This window comes from Harmonia axyridis, chromosome 4 (genome assembly GCF_914767665.1).
Source record: "Harmonia axyridis chromosome 4, icHarAxyr1.1, whole genome shotgun sequence".
Lineage (NCBI taxonomy): Eukaryota > Metazoa > Arthropoda > Insecta > Coleoptera > Coccinellidae > Harmonia > Harmonia axyridis.
In genome coordinates, this window is record NC_059504.1 from 15,426,972 (window position 1) to 15,454,844 (window position 27,873).

The 27,873-nt window shown below is 36.4% G+C and overlaps 1 protein-coding gene across 25 annotated transcripts in view; it reads left to right on the forward strand.

Annotated features, from left to right (window-relative positions):
- LOC123678122 (patronin) overlaps window positions 1-27,873 on the forward strand; it is a 67,291-nt gene that overhangs the window by 32,293 nt on the left and 7,125 nt on the right. For 7 of the 25 annotated variants that reach the window (XM_045614935.1, XM_045614941.1, XM_045614947.1 and 4 more), the window contains exons 2-18: window positions 9,043-9,138; window positions 9,836-10,048; window positions 10,769-10,999; window positions 12,057-12,149; window positions 13,738-13,988; window positions 17,939-18,033; window positions 20,102-20,224; window positions 21,046-21,286; window positions 21,636-21,828; window positions 21,987-22,619; window positions 23,815-23,940; window positions 24,107-24,234; window positions 24,358-24,572; window positions 24,716-24,989; window positions 25,166-25,500; window positions 26,010-26,536; window positions 27,619-27,855. In XM_045614935.1, coding sequence (XP_045470891.1) covers window positions 9,043-9,138; window positions 9,836-10,048; window positions 10,769-10,999; window positions 12,057-12,149; window positions 13,738-13,988; window positions 17,939-18,033; window positions 20,102-20,224; window positions 21,046-21,286; window positions 21,636-21,828; window positions 21,987-22,619; window positions 23,815-23,940; window positions 24,107-24,234; window positions 24,358-24,572; window positions 24,716-24,989; window positions 25,166-25,500; window positions 26,010-26,536; window positions 27,619-27,855 — 4,011 coding nt within the window. Of the gene's footprint in view, window positions 1-7,245; window positions 7,400-9,042; window positions 9,139-9,835; window positions 10,049-10,768; window positions 11,000-12,056; window positions 12,150-13,737; window positions 13,989-17,938; window positions 18,034-20,101; window positions 20,225-21,045; window positions 21,287-21,635; window positions 21,829-21,986; window positions 22,620-23,814; window positions 23,941-24,106; window positions 24,235-24,357; window positions 24,573-24,715; window positions 24,990-25,165; window positions 25,501-26,009; window positions 26,537-27,618; window positions 27,856-27,873 lie in introns of those variants that run through there. The other 18 variants (XM_045614936.1, XM_045614959.1, XM_045614961.1 and 15 more) reach the window with 11 other exon arrangements.

Genomic DNA, 27,873 nt, shown 5'->3' on the forward strand with positions numbered 1-27,873 from the left:
CATAAGATTTTTTATAAATTTCGTGTTTATTGAGATTAAATCTCAAGGCAATCACATGTAGATTGTTTCTGAAAAGATCTCTTTCAAAATGTAACAAAGGAAAAATATTAAAATAAATACGGAAAATATTCTCCACATAAAAGTTTTGTGGAAATACTCATAAACTGAGTTATAAGTAATTAAGGTTTATTTATGATAGAAATTCACGAAATTAAAAAAAAAGGAAATTACGTTCAAACATCAATAATACATATTAGAAATATTGGCCCCACGTTGGGCGCCAAAATTATGTGTAACCTCTTTGTTACAACTCAAAATGCCCGAGCCCAGTCGTTTATTTTGAGTCGTGGTTCTCATCTCTGAATACACCACAATGGAAAGGACAAAAACCCAGGTCGATCAAACACCTCTTATATTCACCTAATATTCTACAATCTGAATTTTTTTAAATATCTGGTACCAGAAAAATTTTCATACAATATTTTACAAAATGGAAATAAATAAGAGTGAATCCGAAATTTATATATGTACAAGAATAACGAATGTAATCTTCCAAATTCACAAATTACTTCCCTAAAGAGACAAGTCCTAGCTCTATACTGAGCCAATCTTCCTCCACTGAAGTTGATAAGATCTTAGGTCTGACAGTTCTTCAATAGTAAGGAGAGTAAATACTGCGGCTTGTAAGCTGACAATTGACGATGATGTTGGACTTTTTTTTGTCGAAGGACTCTCAATGTAATAATCAAACTTTCAGCTTGTATCAGGAACTCCAATCAAGAATTTAGTACAAAAAAATACAAAAAAAAAACCTTTTTGAGGGTTTTATGAATATAATAGAGGGAAATAACTTTATGAATTTCGCTGCAGTTATTATCAATAAAGTTCATTCAAGAATACAGGAAAAGAAATAAATTGACAGTTTCACTGTATCGGGTACACATGCACGGAGATACGCATTGGCGTACGCCCAGATTTTGAATACTTAATATTTCCGTGATTACAGTTTCGATCCTGTTGAGATTTTGCATGTATGTATAGAATTATCACGTCAAGCTTCTTGTATCATTTCGTGTTGACTGTGTCTTTAGGACCATAGGAAACTGAGGCGGAATAAAGAAAAAAATGTTATTTTCCAGTTATAACAGATTCGATCAAAATGAAATTCTATGTGAAATTAAGGAATAACCATTCCAAGCCTCTTTCGAAATCTCGTGGTGATAGTGGAGCGGTCAGAATCATAAAAAATAATATTGAAAAGAAATGAGGAAAGTCAGGAGCTTTTGAGAGTCTCTGAGTCTATCATTATATTCTCGATATTTCTTCAGGATGTCTAATCTTCGAGACTGAGAGTAGATGATGTTGTAAGCCATTTGGCAAATTTCATGCATCAATAGCCAGCAAGACCCGTAATGTAATCCTTAAAAAACACATGTGGTGAAACCAAATATCGGAAGATCCATCATCCACGTGGGCTTTCTAAAGCTCCTTGTACAACCACATAAGGCAGTGCTCAACAATAATCAACACCTATACACGCATAGCTTCACCGGTCGGTATTCAGGTTGTTGAAACCACGTAACCTCCTTCCTTTTTGTCGCCGATGGAAAAATCGAATTCAGCGAACTTCGACAAAGCGTACGACCGACCGTCCGTGTACGTCTTCTTGAGAAAGAAATGTAATAGCGCATTTTTAACACAGTTTACATCGGGCTGCTCCCAACGTCGATCGAACGCAATTTCTAATTTACTCGGAAGAGATATCTATAGGAGCCGGTTGCAGCGGAGAGTGAAAAATAGCCGGCTTAGATCGAGATCGTGTCCGAGGGGCACCAGGAGGTGCACGTGTTGGGATTGCGAAGAGAATATGAGAGGATTTCGTGGAGGAGTTAAGGCCTCAGGTGCGCGCTCACTTGCCTGATTTATCTATCAAGGGCTGGCTTAACCGTGAAGCTGGTGAGAGTTATTCTTAAGTGCGGCTCGCCGTAGAATGCGGTTGCGGTTGACCGCATTGCGGCTAACCGCAACCAGAATACAAAAATAGAAGGTGTAATGAAAAAAAATCCATTATTTTTGCACGAAAAGCAAGGTTTTAATTAACATAGTTAAAATGATCCGATTTAGGTGAAATATACGCCGTTTTATTGCCATTTTCAAGGTAATAATGCCATGTCTCTATCAGCAAAAAATTGAGATAGTCGATTTTCACAAGCCTCTGTTGAAACGAATTTTCCACCAGCAAAATTGTTCGCCACGGACAAGAACAGATGATAATCACTTGGTGCCAGGTCTGCATTATAAAGTGGATGAATAAGAACTTCCCAACCAAGCTTCCGGAGCTTCTGGCTTCTCACTATCAATGTGTGTTGCCTGGCATTGTCCTTCAGACGGTCCAATTGTTGACAGTACAGTTCCAAGTTAACAGTTGTGCCGTAGGGGGGGTAGGTCACAGTAGATAATTCCCTGCCAATCTCTCCGAACAAATAGCAAAACCTTTCTGGCCGTCAATCCAAGCTTGGCCGCCGTTTTCACCTGCTTATCTCATTTCGACCACGACCGTTTTCGCTTGACGTTGTCGTAAGTGATCCACTCGCGCTCAAACTAAAATGAGTCAACTAATCACAAAACTGTCAGAAAAGTTTTGTAGTACGAAATCTCATGAAACCCGATCGACTCATACAACGCGAGATATAGATAACTGAAGCCATCCTTCGAAAAACTAATGGATATCTTTTTACTACACCTTATATGTGCATCGTCAATGGACAACTTCATAGGGCTTTTGGGTGACTGTCATAAAACTTACAGAGTGTCACAAACTGAGATGCTTTCAGTGAGCATCGAGCAGAATTATAAAAAACAATTATTAAGACTTTGAAGAAATTCGAAGAGACTGGATCTATTACAGTTGTCTTAAGGTCCATATATCATTGAAATGCACGCTCGGGTGTTGAAGAAGATCCAAATTTATCCATTCACAACACATTTGTGCCTCTATTACGTCAGAAGCAAAATTGTCCCATATGGGACAGTGAAAATCCTCATGTAACTGATAAGAGACCATTACATCTACAAAAAATCACTGTATGGTATGCAATTTGGTTTGGTGGAGTGATTGGTCCTTACTTATTTGAAAATGAAAGTGTCACTCAAACTGTCAATTCTCATTGCTAATTTAAACATTTAAATGATGATGTCATACATAATGGCAAGATCCAAGCATTATATTGAAATAAATATTCGATTGATATTCTGAATTGAAGTGTATTTTATTTACTGTTTGTTTTGGAATCACAAAATGAATAACCCCTTCATTTTCGAAACTAATACCAAATTTCTTCCAAGACGTTTGCCGAATCCACCATCAACAACAGGTTATGGGAACCGCTCTCTCCAACCTATCACCGTGTTCAATACCTTGAAGAGGTCCGTGTGACGAAAATACCTGCGAGCACACATTGATCGATCATTATGCACATTCTCTTAACTTAACCGTACTTTATCTCTTCCTAGGAAATGCCCGGTCGAAGATTTAGAACCGCCAGGAAGTCGAACGCTATATCTAGTCGGAGTCTCCATCTGTCGATGCAACCTTGACAGCGCTCCATTAGCTGTGACGAATCCGGAGTTAATCATTCGGATTTTTTTCTCTATTTCTTCAAGGTGTTGACTCAACCGAAAGTGACGAAGAGTTACATCTTTATCACGTGCCGTAAAATCGATTCCGATCGATTGGCAATTGAGATAATTGTGGTTCACCTGTGAACGAATCTTTGGGGTTTCGTTAATATTTCATTCGATGCGGGTTTTCTAATGAATTATTTGGAGTGGTCGATAAAAAGTTTGAAATTGATTTTTGGGAGATCGATATGGGGGGTTTTATAAGTGAAGTTTAGGAACGGTAGGAGGATTTGTCTTGGAATTTAATCGTGAGGTCAAGGTTATTATTTGCGTTTTTTTTTTCAGAATTATACCTACAGGGTGTTCTACAAGCTCTATGAAAAACGTCGACAGATGATAGTTGGACTCGTTCTGAACATTTTTTCATGTTCGAATTAAAAGAATGCGGCCGAAGAAAATGCCAACTGATATGATATTTCTTTTGCCATGTTGATCTGATGAGGTTTGTTTCACTAAAGACTGTATTAACAACAATCATAATGAACGTGTATGGACACTGAAAAGTTCATAAGCCATTAGACCAAGATGATTAAAGGAACGTTTGGGGTGGGATTTTCAACAATAATTCAATGTCAGTAGAACGTTTAAATGCAGATTTGTATGAAAAATTTTGGAGCACAATCGTTTTGACTCCATTTATAATCTAGAGCTCAACCTCGAGCTCAACATTGTTGAAAATATATATATGGTCATAGCATGATGGTGGACCCTCACACAGAGACGAATAACTACTTAGTTGAATGAAAATTTCCCGAATGAATAAATAGGTCAAGAGAGACTAAAGCCATGGCCTCCTCGTTCGCCGGATCTCAATCTGCTAGGTTTCTAATTATGGGCGACTTATGAAGCAGCTTGTCCATCATGTTGAAACAATGCATACTTTTTTTCGATTCGATTCGAGGCTTTATGTAATTGATTATTTATTAATTGTGAAAAACTGGTTAAAGATTTATGATTAAAAGTATTGTCCAACTCTGGCCACTACTTTCTCCCATCTTTCGGACAGAGTACGAATCCCGCGTTGAAAAAACTGGTCATCTTTTGAAGCGATCCACGAATCGATCCAATTTTTTACTTCTTCATAAGACCGAAAGTGCTGGTCAGCCAGGCCGTGTGCCATATTGATCGGAAAAAAATGATAGTCCGAGGAAGCAATGTCTGGAGAATACGGCGGGTGGGATAGGACTTTCCATTTCAACGTTTCCAAGTATGTCTTGACCACTTTCGCAACATGGGGTCGAGCATTGTCATGCTGTAAAATCACTTTATTATGTCTCTCGTTGTATTGGGGCTGTTTGTTTTTCAATGCTTCACTCAAACGCATTAACGATCGCCTGTGATAGTTTCAGTCGGTTGTAACAACACTACGCTGAGCTGGTTCCACCAAATAATGAGCATGACCTTGGAACCGTGAATATTCGGTTTGGCCGTCGACGTGAAAGCATGGCCGGGATATCCCCATGATTTTATGTGCTTGGGATTATCGTAATGAATCTATTTTTTATCTCCAGTCACAATGCGATGCATAAATCCCTTTCGTCAACCTTGCAAGCAGCTGTTCACAAGCAAACAAACGCCGTTCAACATCTCTCGGCTTCATCTCGTAGGGCACCCAATTTCCTTGTTTCTGAATCATTCCCATGACTTTCAGGCGTTTTGAAATGGCTTGTTGCATCATTCCCAATGATCCTGCTATTTCTTCTTGCGTTTTACACAAGTCTTGATCAAGTAATGCCTCCAATTCCTCATTTTTAAAAATCTTCCTTCTTTCACCGCCATGCTGGTCTTTGACGTCAAAAATCACCGTTCTTGAAGCGTTGAAACCACTCTTGGCACGTTCTTTCACTAATATCGTCCTCACTAATGGTATTTGAGAGCATTCGATGAGCCTCAGTCGCAGTCTTCATATTAAATCAGATAATTAAAACCTCCTGCAAATGACGAGAATTTGGCTCGTAAGCTGGCATGTTGAATCCAGCATAACCTAATGATGCAGACACAAATCGACTAATATTTCGATGGCGTTATGTTTACACATACCTAAGTTTATTGTATGACATCTACGATCTATTTATTTCGACTACCACTAATCTTTACATCCATCTATCGCAAAACGCGGAAACAAAGTTGTGCAACTAATATTTTCAAAATATTTCAAATTTATTAGTATGTTCTTAGGAAGGAAAAATCTTCAGAAAAAGAGCAGCTATCATCTTTCACAAATTGTCATAGCGCTTGTATAACACCCTGTATGTGAAAAAATGAAATTGTAGGGTCGATTCATCTTGAAGAGTCTAATAGTCCAAAGCTTTCTCTACGACCTTAATGACGTTAATTTAACATGATTTATCAAATGCAATATAATAGTAAAAGGTTACACTACAACGAAATCGATATCTGATTCCGAAATAATTGCCTCTATAATTTTCATTCAGACTCATTACCTAAATGGAAAACCTACTATGTATGTGCGTCCATAAATTCTGCCTTAGAAGGATATGTCAGCTGGTTGGCATTTTCTCGGCCTTATCTGGTAAAACATCTTTTTTCAGGACAAATATTCTCTTTGATAGATATTTGTCATTATAACGACAGTAACGATAGACACAAGAGGTCGCCTTTTTTGTCTGAAAAACGATCGTAAATATCGGAAAAAGTTCCATGATTGCACGTAATATACAAGGTGAGTAGGAAATGTCGAGCAATATTTTAAGAGGTTATAGAAAATACAACTGCAAACAACATCAAACCGTATTTTGCATAAATACTTAGGTTTTAAGGTTTTTATGATGTGGATGACGCTTGTTTTCAACAAGACGGCGCTACATGCCATACAAGAAAAATTTCCTGGTCATGTTATTTCTCGAAGAAGTCATCACTATTGGCCACCGAGATCTAGCGAGTTAACACTTACAGAATTTTTTCTTTGGGGCCACGTGAATGATAAGGTTTATATCAATTCTCCACAATCGATTCAAGGTCTTAAAGATGGAATTCGTAAAGTTATCAAGGACATATAGCAATGAATGTGCGAATTGGTCAGTATATTATTGCAAAATTCATTCAGAGATCAGGAAAATAGTTTTTAGTATTCCGATATTAGCCAGGTTTTACTAAACGTTTTATATAAATGAAAAATTAATCGATAAAATGAGTTATCCTAAATTGAACTATGTAGCTTCTTCACGAGAAAAAATGATAACCCTCTGCACAAAAAAAAAATCTTTCGTAGAACAAACTGCCTTGTTTTGAGTTTTTCAGGGTGGGTCGAAGAATTGTCAAGATGCAACAGAAAGTTCCTAATATTTTTATTTCTTCGTTTCTAGTTTCTGGTTTCTGGTTCATAATCTCTAAGAATATCCTTTGGAATCGTTCAAAGAAAGAAATAACATTCCCTTAACACAGTAACGTTTTGCATATTTTTCAATATAAAGTTAATTTTGATACAGAAGATCGACTCGACTAACAATAATCATGTTTACAAACATTACCATATGAAAGAAATGATAACAACAGCGCAAGATCTTCAATATCTCACGTTATTGTTTCACAGATGCATCTCTGTCTGTTTCTTTCTGAATTTTATGGGCGTAACGTGAAAAATGGTGTTGTTGTGTTCTCTCACTTTGGAATTTCGAATTTTCAATAAAAATCTCTTAATGCAATGATTCTCCGGTGTAAGAAGAGAAACACTACGATAATGCATTCCTTAGTTGTGGTATGTGGAGAAAAATAACAACAATAAATAAGAAATTTATCAAACTAATAACCTAATTTGAATTGTTTTCCTTACTTAATTCAATTTCAATTTTGACCAATGAATGATGGATTGGAGTGCCTGCATTTGCAATAACTGTGAGGATGAAAAATTCATTTTTAGTATAGTCCAAAATGTTCAAACAGGGTTTATTACTTTTTTGCTTTGTTTATGTCAGTATTCTTCTCATTTAGAAAGGAATAACCAAAAAAAATATTCAGACTCACGACGTAAAATTTACTGCAAATTTTACATTTCCAATAAGAGGTTTCATCTTGGAATTAAAGAAATCTAGTATACAGGGTGTTATGTAATTAGTGTCCGATATTTCACAGGGCGATTCCTCAGATATTTATAAGGTGAGAAGTTCATATAAGCATGGGTCCGCAATGAATGTTTGTTTCATTGCAAAAAGGAAGGTATGCCATTAATGATTGAAAACTATATCAGCCAAAAGAATGGTATGTTTGCAGCACCATATCCTTTTCATGAAATTCTTAATCACCAATTGGCTCATCTGAGGCTGTGTGTCCTTCACAACTTGCATCTTTAAGGTCTTGAATCGATTGTGGAGCATTGGCATAAACTTTATTTTTCACTTGACCTTAAATAAAAGAGCCTAAATGTTTTAAATAACGAGATCTCTTCGGCCAATTGTGAGTGTCTCTTCGAGAAATAATACAGCCAAGAAATAAATGTCCAAATGTCCACAATATATTAAAATTCCGGCCATAAAAAATCATTAATGCATAGCCCAATTTCCAAGATCGACGAGGAATCGACAAACCTGGTTTTTCGTCGAAACTGTTGGCTGCTGCAGCAATATTTTCAGTTTTTCTTGGGCGAAGCACACAATGCAAAATTGTCACCATTTTTCTAGTGAATTTTAACAATTTCAATGCGTTGTGGAAGTGTGTAATGTTCCATTTTTAGTGATGTCATATAGCATATTCGACTGGCGGCACCAGTTCGAATTAATTCGAGCTGATTATGTCATTTAGCACTACAAAAATTCGAATTAATTCGCATTGGTGCAGCCAGTCGAATACGCTAATAGTTTTACTTGTCAAATTTCAAAATATAACAGCTTCAAAAGTGACAGCTGTCCTTTTAGTCTGAGGCTTTACCTCATTGATCCTCCGACGTGGAGATCCCAACCAATGTATTTTTAAGGCTGAAAATCAAGTGGTCAAAGGAAGATGAATCACAAATATGAGTTTCACAAACAATGAAGGGGGTATAAATTGAGTTTTTTATGAAAGAATAATACAAAGTACATCGAACTGTGTAGCATGTTGTCTTAAAGGGCGGTCCAAGGTTCAACATCGAGAACACGCCAAATTATACAAGACCCAAGCGCTATTTTAGACCGCTGGAGATCGATATATACTGCCGAAATTTTCATGCGGTCCGTTCTTTCAAATGACGGAATAAAAGGTTGAATTTGATAAAGGATCGTTCCCATTTCATTGCCTCATAAATCTTCTGTACCGTTAGCACGAATCCACTTTCTGCAGTTCTTGAACGTAATCTGATTTTCATCTTCCATTTCCTCGAATTGCACCAACGTTTTTTTAGATCTGATTTTTTTTTTCTTTTTTCAGGGCAAACAGAGAGCGGCGGTTAAGTGGCTGTTATCCAAAGCGTTCAACAACAAAGTTCCAGAAAATTTGAAAGAGCCCTTTTACAGAAATCATGAGGTGAGTTTTGTTCATTTATTTTTACGATATAACACAATTGGAGAAAGCATTACTTGCGCTGTGTTCGATGATATCATGGCAATGAAAATAAATTTTCAATTACTTCTCAGCGAATTAGCCATTGTTTCGAGTAACGTATAAATCGTTAATATCGTGATTCATAAAATCTCATATAAAGACTTTCCAGAAATTACTATCACTTCATGGGTTATGAGCGAAAACAATAATTCTTGTTCATGTTTGTCGAAAAAATAGGGCTGTGCAGATAACACACCACCATATGTCATTTTCAGTAAGCAAATTTCGTCCCCAACATGAACTATAAAATTTGACATGAATTTCATTTCAGTACCATGAGTTAACACAGAAATATTATAAAAAATTAATTTGGATATATGTACTTTTGATTCCTTTGTTGTATAGACTATCAAGAACGATTCACATCAATTTGACAAAAACATAGGTATGTCGTGAAATATCTGTCTCGACTACCCATAAGTAGTGAAAATCGAAGTGAATTGGTCGACGTCAATTCGAAGAAATAAGTACGTCATTTGCATAAAATAAGCTAGTTACTTCAAGTGTCTGCACAGATTCATTTCCCCATTTTAAGTTCAACTTAAGGAATTTATAATTTTCTTCCTTTTCGTTCGAGGATGAAATCACTTAATAATAATTAATTGTTCCTTCTTTTCAGGATAAAGAATGTCTCAAGCCCCAGATCATGGGAGGCCTGGCCAACGCTGAACTCTACTGCATGGCTCTCGGGAACATCTTCTCCGACCCCAACTACCATAACCTCAACCATGGTGCCATTCTTCAGACGTTGTCGAGGAAGGGCGTTTTCATCAACGAATCGGATTCGCAACTGACGGAAACGATTCTGATACAAACGAATCCTCTGCGAATGGTAAGAACTGATTTTAAGTATGAATATACAGCTCGGTTCGCTGCTCTCTGGTTCTTCTATTAAGAGCTGGACCTGGAAGATCTGTTATTTTCACCTCCGGTTGAGTAGATTTAACTGACAGCGTGAACTTGGTCACCAGTTGCCCGCTGTCAGAATTGCCGAAGATACCCGACTGCGTGGTTTTACTGGCATGCATCGAATAAATGATTATTTAGAATAATTTTTTTGAGGGTGAAAAAATCGACATGTATTTTAACACCATGCATAATTCGAAAAAAATCATTATATCTAACATTGGCAACCAATGCGCCAAACTCAAAGTAAAATACTATGGTGGAATCTGCCAGTGATGGATTAGTCAAAATGTTCCTTTAGAACTTTAATACTGCAAGATCCAAAAAGTATTTAGATCTCAGATTTAGAACATGCTCCATCTCCTCTTTGGATTTTTTCATGGCGTTGTTGTCTCAGAAAGCACCTAGTGAGAATATGCTTATCAGAGACTGGCGAGTCCAGATTCTGTAGGGATGAACTCCTGATTCCAAGGTGCCATAATACAGAATTATTGCCAGCCAACGCAAAAAATGCTTAAGACTAAAAAGTTGAAGAAGTGAGGATGTAACTTCCTTGAAGCCATCCCAGATACTAGAGTTGGTTTGATTGTTTTTTTCATTGTTCTTTCTATGTTTTTTCTTGGAAAAAATATCTGTTTATTTTCAGAATGCACACATGGCGGTTATAGAGTCCGTTATGACACTTTACGCGAAAGAGGTGGTCACCCCGGACAGGGTCCTTGGGGCAGTTCAACGTTTCTGTCACGAGAGGAACACACCTTCAGCCACTCCCGAAAACTACGAGCAGGGTCTTGTCATGTGGATTTCGCACGCGTGCGAAGCGCTCAAACGGAAGATCGAGCAGGACCTTGGCTCTGGTGCCACCAACGGAGGAGACGTAAGTGTTATATCGTTCTGTTCTTTTCAACCGATCTTCTCCAATCTAAATCTTGGTGGTGATGGTTACTAAAATCGGGTGGGTCAAAGTTTGCTTTCAAAAATGCATTAAAACGTTGTAAGTTGTTTTTTGTGTAGAGTAAACATTGGATTTGATCTCGCAATGGTTGCGTACAATTTTTTTGATTAATATTCAGAAAGTCATGGCCAATTCACAGGTTGGTCCACATGAAAGAGCCCAACCGGATGTATAAATTTTTCGGTAAACGTTGAAACAGGTCAGTTAGAAGCTTTTTTATTGTAATTGAAACTTGAAAATTGTAGTTTGAAATTTCGGGCTTTTCACCTGTGTTCTAGAAGGTTTTTCACTTGGCGTTTCGCTCTATACTGCGGTTAACATCTTCAGAGGTTCCTAGGTCGTAGATTGGAACTGGACGATGAACTTTTCTGATATGAATGATCATGATGACGGTTCTCTCCAGATGCGGTTTTTATACCCTCTTCACCGGAGGAGGCGGAGCTATAGGATTCATCCTCTCCTCTACTGAGAGATCTATTGCTGTTAACCAGCCGCTGTGAACTAGTGATGTTTCTCCTCTTTTGTTGATGTTTTTCGAATTAACGGACTAGACTACGACTAAGAAGCCGTAAATTTTCCTATTCTGTGAAAAAGTATTCAATATTTTTTTCTCAAATCCTATAATACAATAGAACTTAATCAGTACCAAGGAGCCAAATTTGATTTTAGCAAATTCATAAATAAAATTGTTATACTTCTCAATTTGTAACTATAAGATGTTTGTCACCAAATGAAAATTCTACTGTGTTGGTGTTTTCCGGAAAAATCATACTTTATTTGGGTCATCTTTCAAAACTAGCTGAATATGCTGGGAAATGTGTCAGAAAATTAGGAAAATTTGAATGCCTTATGTGCAAAGTCTTTCTCTATACGTGACACCAGAATGTGTATAGTTTAAGGGATTTTTTCAATAGCGTTTTTGAAAGCAAATTTTTATACGGCCCATCCTGTATTTCATATTTTATTTTGTTAACTTCAGATCCAAGAAGAACCTCCGGAAGCACAAGCAGGCACCTCTATATTTTCGAGGATTATTCCTAAGTCCCTTTCTTTTCTTTCGTTTTTCGACAAGGTATTCCGTCTGCTTGCTTGCGTCACAAATCAGTGCGCTAAATCTCGTTTATGGAACTTTGATTCGATTTTCAGCTCGAGGTCGGCTTTGTCATCGGAAAAGCACTCTATTTACTTTTTTTTAACTTATGTTGGTATAGATAGTCATTATTTTTGATTTGAAGGTTTTAATTCTCATAATAATCGGTATTACATGTTTGAATATTCTCATTTATTTTCTTCAGAACGTCTCTTTTATTTAATGCACGTAAATTGAAAAGAATGGGTCTTTAATTACAATGAAATGTAAAATACGATGGTTTCTCCATATTTTAAGGCCCATTCTTTTCACCTCCGGTTCTATGTGTAACTGACAGAGTGAACATAGCTGCTAGCTGGTTCATGCCCAACCTTTTTGACTGCAAATTCGAATTAACGTTCCTTCCACAAGGAAAAATGCAGTTTTAGTTATTGGGGATAAAACGTTCCAAATATTGAAAAGTTTTTTTTATGAGTAATAAGTAGTAAATAACTTTTTCAGCCAGAAGTGTTAAATTTTGGTGAAGTGTTCTTCACCACATTGCGAAAATTTTCTTTAGCTAAAACTGCAATTTTCCCGGTCATCATCAGCAATAACCTCCATAGCTTTGACGAGTTTTTGCGATACTAACAAATCAAAATTTCGAAGAGATGAACAGCATGAGATTAATTGAAACTTATTGACGGAAGTTAAGTGACGAGCTTTCAACGTCAATATCTACTGTATTTTATGCCTATTAACCTTTTTTCATCCGCCATATCATATGGATTTAATGTATTTCTATTTTTATCCGATATCATCTTTTAACTATGCACTGACATGGATTTCTCATTAATATGGGACGCAAAACTTTGCGCATAAAACCTTGACTTCGAATGATGTGGATTGTATATTTACATCTTGGTTGCGTCAATTCTAACTGAAGCGAATCCTAAAGTAGCGTTTTAGCAATTGATTCTTAAGGGTTTTTCAATGATTATGATACAATAAAAAATATTCAGTGGGACAATTTTTTTTTCGAAAGTTCATATTCCATTTTCTTCAAAGAAATATGGACAAATCAATCCACCAGCATGATGCATATCAGATAGTGACTAATTCTCCCTGTTGTTGTTTGAGAAAGATGTTGAAATATCATAACCTTCTAAACACAAACGACATAAGGAATGTCAAAAAATAATTCATAGTATTGCCGTTATAATCATTTTAAATTGTTTCATTTCTATTGGAAAGGACCTGTATGAAATTATGTAGTAGGATGCATTGCCAGCTGATAACCTTTCTTAATATTACACAGTATATCATTCATTCAATTTAAATTCAAAATGAAGTTTATAATTCTTGAACAACACTATCTGCAACGTTAATAATAAACATTTTAAGCATTTCTTTTTGGGTTTAGGATCATTCAGATTCTCTGTTACATTTAAAACAAATATATATTTTATTAAAACAATTGAGCTGAATAACGCTGAATGCTCCGCATGGTGAGTTGATTTTAACACTAAAAACAGCTAGAACTGCAAATTGTCATTAACCACTCCCATTACCTAAGTTTTTATTACCGCAGGGTGACAGATTGAGACCGCCGAATTTTCCGCCAATCAGAGAACTGAAAGACTTATGCGACGGCGTCGGATTGGCCGCCCTAGTGTCCTATTACTGTCCAGACGAGCTGCCCTGGTCGGAGCTCAAAGTGTCCTACGTGCCCACGGTCCATGAGAGCCTGCACAACGTCAACCTCCTGCAGAATTTCTGCAACAGGTGTCTACCTTGTCCTATATTTCACCTTAGTCCAGAAGATATCACATACATGAGAGAGTAAGTAGAAACATAAAAAGTTTTGTGAGAATTCTGCCACTCCAATAGCTCTTTAGACTGCTTGTTGTTGAGTAGCCAACTCATTTTGACTACTAAATAACACAAATTTGAAGAAGTACCAAGTACGACTCAATACTTGTATCGTGTAAAGAAAATGAACTTTCAAATTGGTCTACAATAAAACGAATAGTGAGTCGATTAACTGAATAATATTTTTTTTCAGTATACCCAAATGAGCACTGGTTCTGATAAAACAATCCACAATTCAGCAATCTCGTAATGTTGTTGAAGTGTGTATCTTTCGATGATCAGATGACATAACTTACTGAACACAAATGACATAAGAAATGTCAAAAAATAATTCACAGTGTTGCCATTATAACCATTTCAAACCGTGTCGTTTTTATTGTAAATTCCCATAGACCAAAAATGGTGTTGGTCGACCTGTATTTTGGCATTTCAGGGAAACATTTAGGTAGAATTTCATGCTGTATTCAAGCGCCGTAAACAGGCATGCTCAGAAATATGCACGATAAAGGCCTAGTGTAGGTAATGTGAGGTTAAGGTAATATGTTCAAATGAGCACTACGTTTAGGACAACATATGAGGCCATTTGATAAGTCACAGATTGCACAGATCATTCACGAATATTTGTACATGAGAAAGCTGTGTGCAAAATGGATGCCGCGCGTGCTCACAATCGATCAAAAGCAATAAAGTGTTAATGATTCTGAGCAGTGTTTGAAGCTGTTTAAGTCCAATAAACCTGAATTTTCGCGTCGATGTGTGACAATGGATGAAACATGGCTCCATCATTTCACTCCGGAGTCCAATCGACAGTCAGCTGAGTGGACTGCACACGATGAACCGAATCCAAAGCGAGGAAAAACAACAGTCATCTGGCAAGGTTATGGCATCAGTATTCTGGGATGCGCATGGTATAATATTCATTGATTACCTCCAAAAGGGCCAGACCATCAACAGCGATTATTATATAGCGTTATTCTATCGTTTGAAAACTGCCTCATTTGAAGAAAAAAAGGTAATGTTTCATCAAGATAATACGCCGTGTCACAAATCAATGAAAACAATGACAAAATTGCATGAATTGGGCTTCGAATTGCTTCTGCATCCACCGTATTTGCCAGATCTGGCTCCCAGCGACTTTTTCCTGTCCTCAGACCAATGAAGAAGTAATCGCCGAAACTGAGGCCTAATTTAAAGCGAAAGACAAATCGTACTACAAAAATGGTATCGAAAAGTTGGAAGATCGCTATAATCGCTGTATCGCCCTCGAAGGCAACTGTGTTGAATAATAAAATCGAATTTCGCAAAAAAAAAAATGTGTTTCAATATGGTAGACCGGGGACTTTTCAATTGGCCTGTTATGTGCCTTAAAATGAAGACAATGATGAAAATACCCTAGGCCGGTGCATCGAACAAATCGGGAATTAATTAACATTCCTTATTTGCTTGTTAATCACGATAGAATCAAGATGGAATTTAAATTCCTCGTGCGAATGAATCTATCACGACCATTCCTATTTCTCTTGGTGTAAGTACGAGCAATTTCTTGGAGTGAGATCCCTCATAATCTAGATAATTGGACGAAATTATGGAATTAATCTAGGATTCCGATGATTATTCAATAAAGATGTGTAGGAAAAGAAAGGAACCCCGATCGTAACTATGTTAACAACGGTAACAATTCCTTGTAATAATTTTATATTAGTCGGTTAGTGGTTTGAGTGTTAATTGGATGAAAATATCGCGAATGATTGTTTAGTTCCGTCTGGAATCAGAAGTTATATTCTGCAACTTTTTTTATAAGTTTATTAGCAATCAGAATACATTGTATTGTAACGTTGCAACTGCCCATGAGACTCTAAGACTGATTTCTAGGGATGGTATGGCTTATTTGGCAACAAATCTCCTTCCCAGGTTTTTACAAATTTAATAAAATTAAAATATACAAAGATCGATCTTTTTCACTCTAAACAAATTATATTAAAATAACTAAAATCAGTTTTTAATTAATTACTGTGCTAATTGATTAGGATGGAACCTCTTCTCTGGATTATTTTCAGCCTTCTAAACACCAGATCTTAGCAGGAAGCTATAGTAGTCCCATTCCCATTCAGTGAAGTTGATTTAATAACGCCAGGTATTACGCAGGTATTCTCTCAGTTTCAGGAACTAAAATGGTTTAACGTACGTAGTATTCCAACTTCTATATCTCAAGGAAGTTCTTCTTTACGATCTTTCAATCCAAATGGAGATTTCTATTGATTAATCCCAAGGGAGGTTGTACTACTTGATATTTTTCAATCCCAAGACAGGTTTCTGTTGTTCCAATCCCACAGGAGGTGCTTTGGGAAAATGAACAACGATATTAGAATATGTTAACCTGAATTCACAACTCCTTCTCAGATTTCTAACCATCGGTTCTATTCTATTCTTTATTGATCCCTTCGACATTACAAAGAATGTATGGAACAAGTCATGAAGTACAAAATAATAAGCTATTTCTAAGAGAAAATTAACACAAACATATAATACAATCTCAATATATTATTTTAAAGAAATTATAAAGAATTTATTACATTCATCATAAAATAAACCTAAGAAAGAGTTTTGCTGAAATTATTTGACACAAAAAGAATTCTACCAAACCTGAAATACGTTTCCACAAGATGGATGACTCTAAAAAAATTACTGTTTCAAAATTAATCAATTCGTCCTTGTGAGATTATTACTTATTGAATGCAAATATTCATGTCAACACTTACCGAAAATCCCGACACAACAATAGCCGATAAATTAAATTCTAAATCTCAAATTAAACTAGTAATGGCCGAAATCCAAAACAAGAAAAACTTTCCTGAAGTCTCCATAATTATTGAAAATAATGCTTAATTATTGAAAATCTTTCAGAAAATTCTCTGTTTCTTTCTCTAGATACGCGCATCCGTTGGCGCTTCATCGGCGACCAACCACACACGACGAATCGACAAACCACCGCGTCTTTGAAAATTCCAGTAGCGTAACATGAATTGAAGCGTGCAAAATCGTTGCAGTATTTTATAAGCTAGCATAGTGAGGAGAGACCTCTTTATCCTCATCTGAAGTCAATTGGCCAGATTCTCTTCAAGCTTCTTTGAGATTGCTCCAGGATTGATTGGATGGGGGTTTTTTGTATAATTTCATCCTGTTTTAGTTGTTGCTACATCAGTTTTTTTTTATCACGTTTTTAACGTAAAGTAAATTAAGATCATAGTGCAGTGTTCCATTGGTAGCTCCATGGAGCATCGGTTATTTGATCGATCTTTACCGGATATGCTGCCGCATCCCCCATTGATGAAAGTCCATATGGGTTGGATCATTGTTTTGTATTTCAAGATTTTGTAGTCTACTGCCAATTTAGATTTTCTTCCCAGAAGCCAGTTAAGTTCGTCAACTTTTTTCTTTTTTTAATAGGTGTTCTTTCCAACTTAGTTTTTCGTCTGATGATATTTGATCCATTGGTTTATTATTGATTTTGACTGCAAGACTCTCCGCTTCTCTCAATGCGATTGTAACTTAGGTTGAATTGGAGTCGTTAATCTTTATATATCCAAAATTCAAACAATTTTGGCTGCATGTTGAGGGGATTTTACAGTATAAGTGATGCTACTGCAGGATCTTCATCACTAACTTGTACAACTGTGTAATCAGCAAAAGTACTTGCTATGCTTTGTTCGGTTGTATACAGGTCTACAGAGTATAAGAGGTATAATAGAGGGCCAAGTACACTCCCCTGGGGCACACCTGCTCTAATTTTTTCTTGGTTGGAATATTCGCCGTTGAATTTTGTTCTTTGTTACATTCTGTAACTGGACCTAGATTGTACAAGTACCATAACCTTTGAAAATTTACTATTTTGACTCACAATTTTTTTTTTTTCATTTCAGTTCGATGAAGCTCAACGTTACAGTTTTTCTTGCCGACTTGTTCAACACGCTCGAGATTCAGACCCTCTACTGCGTCAAATATCCCGGTAGTAACGGTAAGTCTTCCCTTCTCAGCCGACCTAGCGTACTTTCTTTGGCTTATTCTCATTATTATTATTTTGATTTTTTTTTGTTCGCGCTCACTTTTCGCTTAAATCCTATGCAAATTTGCGGCGTTACGTTGCTCTAGTTAGATGTAGGGCTAGATAACACTCTCACACACCGTCGTCGAGGCGGTCAGTTCGATCTGACCCCTGGGGTCAGAGAACACGGGGCTCTAGATTTTCGCGTATCTAACACACTTGGCTAAATGTTGTGTACGTCCGTTCTTTTTGTGTGTATATAGTACGGATTGTTCGATATGTGGTGATGGACACGCTTATTGTTGATTTATTGACGATTCTAATTAAATGTATATATTTTCTTTTCTTTTTCTGTTCCTTTCTGTGCTTCTTGTGACAAGATTTTTTTCATCATCATGTGGTGGTGGTGCTACATTGGTAAGGAGGTATATTTGCGATTATGGTATGCCGTATTCGTTCTATAGTTTGCAACTGCTAATGTTAAATTCTAACCTAAATTTATAGACTACAGACCGAAATTCATGACATTGGGAATGACTATGTCAGTGCTACAAAAATCAACTATTTTGTTCTTCAATTCCAAAAGCTTGTATCTTCCTATCTTAGATGAATTAATGGAAAATTTATAAAAAAAATCTGTTATTTGTTTTTAAACATTGAGTTTCGCCATGAATATAGACATACCTTTTGAGAAAATAAGGAAGGAAATAAACAAATCTCCGTTTAAGAAAGAAACGTTTTCCCAACATCTCGAGTGGTTTATTGCAATTATCTCCAATAGATAAGTGGATATTGGATAAAGAAAATTTTATATCAAAGCAAACAACTAAATTGCAGGACGATATTTATCTCTTTTCAGGTAACATTTTATGAGGTACTATCTTTTTATAGATTACGTTAGTTTTTCAATGATTACGGAAATATTTAGTTCACACACGATTTCGCTTCTAGAATGAATGCGGCATATTCTAATTATCCTGGTGTTATTATTTCTCTGAGGTTTAACATTTTGTGTTCGTTGTGATAGTTGTGAAAATGGCATTTCTGGAAAGATTCTGAGTGAGTTTTCTTCAGCTTCGACAAAATACAAGTATTATTTACTCGTTTGTCAAATTAATAATTAAATCTAAGTAGTATAATTTGGAACCAAAAAAGAAAATAAAAAATAATTCATTCACCTGAGTTTATCGTCCTAGATATTTATTTTCATTTGAAACAATTTGTCTCTGAGAAGTTAACTCCATCAATATAAAACAAGTAAATTGAAAATTAATTTCAGTTTTCTTTGCAAAGACTGCACTGAATCAAAAGAAATATATAAGTTGAACAAATGAGAATAAAGAAATAATAGAAATTTGTGAAAATAAATCAAATCCTAGTCATTGCTACAAAGAATAATTTTCATAAAAATAATGTTCGATGAAGAATTTACCCTAATAAATCAATATTTCCATGATTGTTCCAAGAATAATTCAATAATTGGAAGAAAGAAGAAATGTCATAAAAAGTAAAATTAAAAAGGTGAACATAATTTGATGAATAATTTTATTATCAGTATGGGTGTGATATAAACACTGATCAAAATCAAAATACAATCGAAAATTAATTCAAAGAATTGTCAGTTGACTAGGGAATTGAAATACCTTTATTTAAAAAAAAACTCAGTTCTCTTCTCTGAACATTTTTTTTTAGAACTTTTCAAAGGTAATAGATCAACCAGATCTTTCACTATCTCTTGAAGAAATGATTGAAGATTAATGTATTTCTTCACTATTGATCGCCAAAGTAGCAGTTACATTAGTTACTCTTTCACCCCGAGTAAAATTTCACTGTGTAGCCTTAGTTTCCACCATAAAATCAGCTGTAGTAAAGCTACTTAGAGAAGACAGTAAGTAGAAGTACAGAAATTCCACCTTCACAATTCACAACCGATCCAAAGGTCGGAACACACCGATCAGTATTACTGTAGAGTTAGTTTGACATTCATTTAAGTAGTGTAGACCTTTATTTTAACATTGTTGACCTTCCAATATAACTGTAGAGAATTTCCCTCCACGTAACATGCACGGAGTCGTGCATAAGCGCAACTTACTGCAGACGGTGATGGTTCCCATCCCGGACTTGCGCAGTGGCCTTGACGATGCAGATAGTTCGGCGTTCCAAGGTAAAAAAAACTAATTAGGTGATGTCTTTACCAAGGCGCACCGCGGAGTGCCCCTTTTTTTCGATTTTTGGTTGCAGTTCATACCTAAGTTTCTCATCGTTTCGTTGGATCATATTTTTTTCGTTCATTCTTATTTTATATTTATTTTTATTATTTTTATTTTTTTTTGTGTATTTTGTATTGCTCCATATGGATGTGTTAGTTGATGTGGGATGTACTATTGCATTATTCTATGTGTGTATCTTGTTTGAAATTCATTTTCCACTCCGATATAATATAGGTTCGAGATTTCGAAATTTTCGCAAGTCTGTATTTCATACTGGGCAATATGAACTACGCCCTGTTTATTATTTGGACATTAATATCTTACTCAGGCATGTCTTTCAGAGTATGATCATGTTTCATCCTTCTTTATTTTTGATATTGCATGGAACCTCAGTTTCATTCATTGTAAATTTATTTATTACTGTGTATAGTGTTCATAAACAGGCTGCCTCAATTTTTTCTGATATTGGCAGCAATGTTTGACTACGTCTGGTACTTCTAAAATTAAAGGCACCCTGATTATTATGGATACTATATGAATTATGCTAATCTCATGAAGAAGCTATAACGTACCACTTTTTCACCTATTTCATCATTTTAAAAATGGCATCAAAAAGTACATAATCAAATAAAATCATTACTTACTTCTTCATTGCATAAACACTTACCTTTTCACTGAGACTCACTACTGCCTAAAATAACTTATAAGCTCTTTCTAATATTAATGTTTGGACCTAAGCAATATTTTCTCTGATCCGACAATTTTTCTTATACAGTATCGAGATCTGCACCTACTCATGTGCCTCTAAGGAAAACAAATTCTGTACAGTCTGTCCAGCATAGTATTAGTCAAATGAGCGAAGATAGTCTCAGAAGGGGTTCTGAAGATTCCTTCGTGGTGCACAGAGGAAAGAATATACCCACGTTGAGTAGGATTGTCATGGACGAACCTCTTATGCCTGCCAGGCTGAGGGAGAATAAAGAAAGACAAAATAACGACACCAAAGCGGACGAAAGGTTATTTTTATATGTTTATTCCTCTTTTTAACTCTCTTTCATGAAGGGTTTTCCAATAGAAATCATACAATTCTGGAAGATCTCTCTATATTCACAATTGAGCACTGATTTTGATAAAACTATTCGACAAGTTCTAAACGTTGTTGAAGTTATGTTTGAACGGCATAACCTACTGAATACAAATGACATAGTTAATGTCACAAATGACATAGTAAATGTCGAAAAATTTTTGCCACTATAACCATTTCAAATTGTATCATTCCTATTGGAAAACGAAGTAACATAATTTTCAGTTGAAATAGTTATTCTTTTTGTCTTTCTTCTTGATTAAATATTTCTATATGTATAGAGGGGAATATTCTAACAGACCTAGCACTGCACCAGCTGGTAAACCAAGTAATTGGCAGGATTCTAGAACAAACACTTTTTCTGGTAGAAGATCTAGAAGAAATTCCACTAGTGATGATTCTCAATTAACAATTGAAAATTTTGGAGGTAGTCAAGATAACTTAAATTTTATAGGAAGAAATCCAGACAAAGAAGTAAGTAATACAATTCCAAAAATGAAAAAAACCTGTTTTTATGTGATATATACAAAGGGAAGTGTCTTACTGTCTTACAATATAAGTTTCACTGCTTGAAACCCCAAAAAGATTAATGTTTATGGGTTCTTGTTAATTCCTATCTGTATTGCTTATAGGTAGCAGTGCATGTAGGTAGGAAAATATCAACGCCAACTTTTCCGGTGGAAGGTCCGGTAGTAGCCTTAAGGTCTTCAATCCAGGACGCAAAAGGCTCTATTCAATTCGGATATGACGACGAAGAAAAAAAGGACAATGGTACTGAAAAATTTGTGCTTCGTAGGCAGCTTAGTAGTGACGACATCGCTTTAAGAAAAATGATGAACTCTAGTAATAGTGATAAAGAAAATATAATCAGAGATTTAGTCGATGGAGAAGTTTCGAACAGGATCAGTTCTACTGATGCCAATAAACAAAATAGCGGAATTCAATTAGTTTATATGCAACAAGACAGTGATGAGAGCCAGACAAAGAGTGAACACAAGAAACCCAGTGAGAAGAAAACTAGTTTTGCGGCGTTGCCAAGTAACCAAACTACTTGGCAACAGCAAAGTAGTAATCAGCAGCGTTTAGATAGTAATGGTGGTGAAAATGGTGTATCGAACAATGTTACGCCACAACTTAGTGACATCAGGTTGAAGTTGGAGGAAAAGAGAAGACAAATAGAAAATGAAAAGAGACGGTTAGAACTAGCAATGAACAAGAATAGGCAAAAAATTGGAAAGCAGGCTTTCTTACAAGCTGTTACTAAGGTAAATTTGTGATACTAAGTATTTTGTTTGGTTTTATTCGTTAATTTCATATGTAGGTTCAGATAAATCAATTTTGAAGATTATTGGTATGAAGAAATAACACATACATTCTATTATGAACTCTTGAGAGTAAATGAATGCAGGATTTATACTTCTTACACCAGAGGGGGCGGAACTATGAGATCCCGCCCACTTTAGAGATGTTTAGTTGTTATGCGATCTATTACAAAAACTGAACATCTCAGAAGCGGTTTTCTTTAATAGGAAATGATTATGTGTTATTTCAAATGTAGGAGAGAAATTAGGTTGAACTAGAAATTGAGAAATTCTTTTTGAATATACTTTGAGCGTTTGCGAATGTGTTTTCCATTTGAATCTATAAGTACAAATGTAGATAACAACAGGTGCATGAAAATTTTATCACCAAGCATGTTTCAACATTTTAATTGCATCATTTTGAATTTGTTCCTGTTATGAAGTTTTCATTTTAGATATATAGTTTATTGACACAATAGCTTTAGGGCCCTCTACCAAATTCCTCGAAGTTTCATTTCAGTTGATCTCAACAGAATTCATATAATATGGCAATCAAATTTTCTCATTCGTTATTGAAGACAAAAAATTCAATCGAATATGTTTTATCATTAATAATGATTTGGAAAAAATTTGAGTACTTTTTTTTTAAATGTGGAATCACTGTCACTACTCACTAATAATAAGTTAAGTCAATAATTTTTATGTTTATTGAAGTGAACTCACAATTAATTGAATGTGATAAAAAACACACAGCTTTAGGATGAATGAAAGTACTTTCAGCAGGACGGCACTACTTGCCATACCGCCTTCCAAACATTTTATCGAATCTTGTGCTCTTATTGATACATCCCTTATAAAATCGCGTTTTGTATTATTAAAAAATGAATTTATTGGCACAATATAACTTGCACAAGTGCAACACTCGTTTATTTTATCGACAATTTTCTGCTAAGTTATTCTCACTTCGCAACATCAGCATGAAAACAACTCCGTGTGTGATTCTAATCCAGTAATTCCATACGACACAGAATTAAAGTGTGTTAAAAGTTCTAATATGTCGAATTGCACCACAGCATTAGATAAGAATTTCGTTGTCACCCTGTGTAGCCTGAAAAGCGAAGAGGTGGTTGGTAGTCTTATATATATAACTAACTTTCAGGGTAAAGGTAACTTACTAAAAACTCCAGAAAATGATTCTAACTCTAATTCCACTGAGGGCTCAGAAACCCAAAGCCCAAACCCAGATCCTGTTTCAGTTAAATCCGAGAGGCCATTTACTTTGAAGGTATAATTTTTTTTTTTTGTTTCGGTATATGCATTTTTGTTTTTGAATGAATTAGTTGTTTTAGTTGATTTCAAGTATTGTATTTTTGTTATATATCCAGTTAGATTTTGTTTTAATCTTTAATTCACTAGATGCATTTTAATTTTGTCATAATTGCGATTTACAGGATGTAACTGATGATGCAGCTAAAGTAGAAAGGAAGTGGATGGATAACGACCAGAGCTTTATGGAAACAAAACGAACTCCAGAGTTGGAAAACATGAACATGGAACAATACCAACAATCTATTGCTCAGTACGTGTGATATATCTTTTGTTCTGTTATTTCTTTGTGTTTATTTGTGCTTTTACTATTCCGATTTTAAATGCATGATTTCAAAAAAATTGAGTAATCCAACTAAGTACTTTCATTTTGCAGAATTGATTCTAGTCTATATGATATTCATAACGATATACAAAGATTGACCAGTCAGCAAAATCAGATACAGGCTGCTCAACAGCAGAACCTAATTGCACAACAACAGAGGCAGATTCAAGCTTTACAACAACAGCAATATCAGTCGCCCTTGACACCACAATATACAACTCAACATTCGTTTAATACGCCAATTTATCATCCTCCTAGTCCACAAGGTAAGTAAGTCATGTTCTCTATCATTTCGTCACAATTCCACTGACGTCACTGATGACGTAGGCGTTTTGTGAAATTCGAAAACTATACCCTACTGACCAGATCGTTGATATCTTTTGTACCTTACATTGATTTTATCTTACAGTATATCCAATTCCGCTACAACAGTCGTCAAGCGTACCCCACATACCCCAGTCCCTGTACACAGCACAACCCCAGTTTTTCTTACACGATCAACAGGCTGCTCAGCACCTTCCGCATATACCTCAGCCCGTGGCGCCTCAGAGGAGAACATGGGCTCAGCAGTCCCAGTCGCCGCTGCCTGTCCAAATGGACAACTATCATCAATCAGAAAATATGAGAACGTGGGGAAGGCCTCAAAACCCTGCGGGATTCATGTTGCACGATAAATCGGAGAGGTAATGGATTCTATCGTGTATTTTCATGAAAAAAGCATTGCTTCTTCTGAATCTATCAATTCATAACGCTTTTTCCTTACATGACGGTTTCTGCCTCAATTCGCGGTAAAGAACGTTATTCCAAAAATTCACCATTCAATACCCGCTTTCCAAGTCAATATTAATCGATTTTCTAGGCTTCAAACCAGCCCCTATCAGAATGGCGACAACCGTACCGTCCACCATTCTAATAGCTTCACGTTGAGCCAACAGTATTTACACCAGCAACAGAGTACCCCGTTCGGAACATCGCACAGCACACCCTCTGCGTCGCCTCAGCACAGGATCCACAAACAGATATCGCAGCTGATGGACGACGTCAAGAGGTCCCCCGTCAGCCTCCAACAGATGGAGCTGACGCCGCAGAGGAAGCTAAGCGTCACGCATGCGCCGATACCTGCGCCATCTGCCGACGATATGGAGCCTCAGAACATTTCGTTCATAGGAAATTCGGATGAACAGGCTCTTGAAGGTTTGTATCGTTTTTTATTCCGTTATGTAGCTAATAACTACAGGTTACTGTAAGGAATATCATATTTGTATAAGGTAATGAATGGATAATCCGAAGTACCCTATAATCCGAATGGCCCAATTGGTAAAATGATATGTATATTCCCAACAGCCTAAACTCTGCAATCCGAATGGAAGAATGAAATGCCTGTATATAACAAAAAAGGAAGTAAATAAGGATAGCATTTAAATAGTTATTTTTCCGTGGAATCAAACTACAATTCAAGAAAATAATTGATAAAATCGGTTGAAGTGTTCAAGGAAAAAAAACTACAAATTTCGTTCTCCTTATTTTACCAGTTTGTATAAACTAATAGAATATAGAAATAGGTCTTTAAATGTCTATCATTAGTATTTACTCAGTTTTTATTCATAGTATTCATTGCGTTGAGATCTCTTTCAGAGACTAAGTGTTAATAAGTGGCCTTTTAGAGGTTATGCCATTCTTAATCCGACATATGACGTTTGCAGGTATCGGCAGACTGAACATAACCTCCGGCACAAGGACCTACCGTATCCCCTCCCCGACCAGGCCTTCAATCTCAAGGAACTCCTTCCAGCCATCCTCCCCTCCTTGTAGAGAAAGCAAGGAGATACCGATCGCAGAAGTTAGCAGTCTCGATAACGACCCAACTAGTCAAAAAGGTTTCTACATAAGTTTCGATAACGAGCAGCCCAAGCGACCCAAACCGCCCTTGAGGACGAAGAGGGGCTCGCCGAAGAAGGAGAGGAGCTTCGTGGATTCGGACGAAAACAGCTTCAGCAGTAGGCGGCAGGAGAGGGAACAGCTGGACAGGCTGGAGAGGAAGCAGCAGCTGGAGAGGGAACTGCAGGAGGAGAAAGAGAGAAAGGATAGGGAGGAGGAGGAGCATAGGAGGCAGCAGCTTATGATGGAAAGGGAGAGGATAAGAGAGAGAAACGATTCTAGTCAGGAGAGGCGAAGGTTGCAAACAGCTTCGGCCATAATTATAGGGAACGAATTGCAGAATCCTGATCCGGTGAGTAGATTATGCATTTATGATTTTATTATTCAGCGTTCAGAGATCGAAAAATGATTGAAAATTTATACAACAGTGTGTAAAATTTTACTTCAAGCGCAAAAAATAGTTTGTAAATAAGAATATCGGCTAACCCTGACTACAGCGACTTAATCAAACATAGTGGGGCAATACGTTCAAATTGAGCATAAAAATGGTGAATGGGGCGGGGCCTAACCATAGAACTTGTGACTACGATTGACTGAACTGACACTTCGTCAAAATTAAAATTATTGAAAATGATAGATTTGTATATAGAACAGATTTATTCAACTGAAGAATACCAACTACAGTGACTTAATAAAATGGGCCTTACATTTCGAATAAATCTCCAAAACCAGGGAAACGGAGAATGTAAACAAAAAGCCGCCATGTTTAGGCTCAGAAACCGGCAGCTAATCAAAATTTTATCCAGTCAATGTAACCCTGACGTGCTGTCATCAAAGGTGAGTAGCGATAGACGGGTCTCGCTCTATTTGGAGCTCTTTCAATTAAATAGCATAGCTATGCTATGAAAAGTAGCGTATTCTTTATAGCTTACCCAATTTCAAAACTATGTATTGCTCATACTGTGGGAAATATTATTTCTCACGGCACTTGCCCACACCTCGCTTGGTAGACGAATGAAATTGGGCTTTTGAGTCGTTTCTATGCAATAAATTAGCACATAGTGCCAACGAAGGTCATTTTGATTTGAATCAAGTCCATTACTTGAATTATTGAAATTTGTGCAGTTGTAGGAAAAGTATAGTGTGCAACATGTGGAGAAAGTCCTTTTCTCGCTCGTGTGTTTGCGGCACTCGCCTTTCAGGCTCGTGTCACAAACTTCCACACTCGCGAGAAAAGTTGGACTTTCCCCACTTGTTACATAATATACTATTTTCTAATTATGTGGCGAATCCATTCATACTGCTTCAAAAGTGCCAGGTCAGCTACCGGGCTTTTCAAAGTGAAACATCTCATTCTCATTGAAAAACTCCTCTACTATCACTGGAACGTCCTATTGAAAATGTAGGTACATTCTATTTTGTGTATTTTCCTAGGATTTGCAAGATGAGAGGGAGAAAAAGAAAGAGAGGATAATGATGTTGTCCCTTCAAAGGAGGCAGCAACAAGAAGAAGCTAAAGCGAAAAAAGAAGAGGAGGCAAGAGTGAAGAAAGAAAAGGAGAAAGCAAAGGAAGAAGAAAAAGCTAGAAGGAAAGAAGAAATGGCTGCTAGACGAGCTGCAATATTCGAGCAATACAAGTTGAAGAAAGCTCTAGAAGAAGCAGAAAGAGAGGTTAGTACGAACCATAAA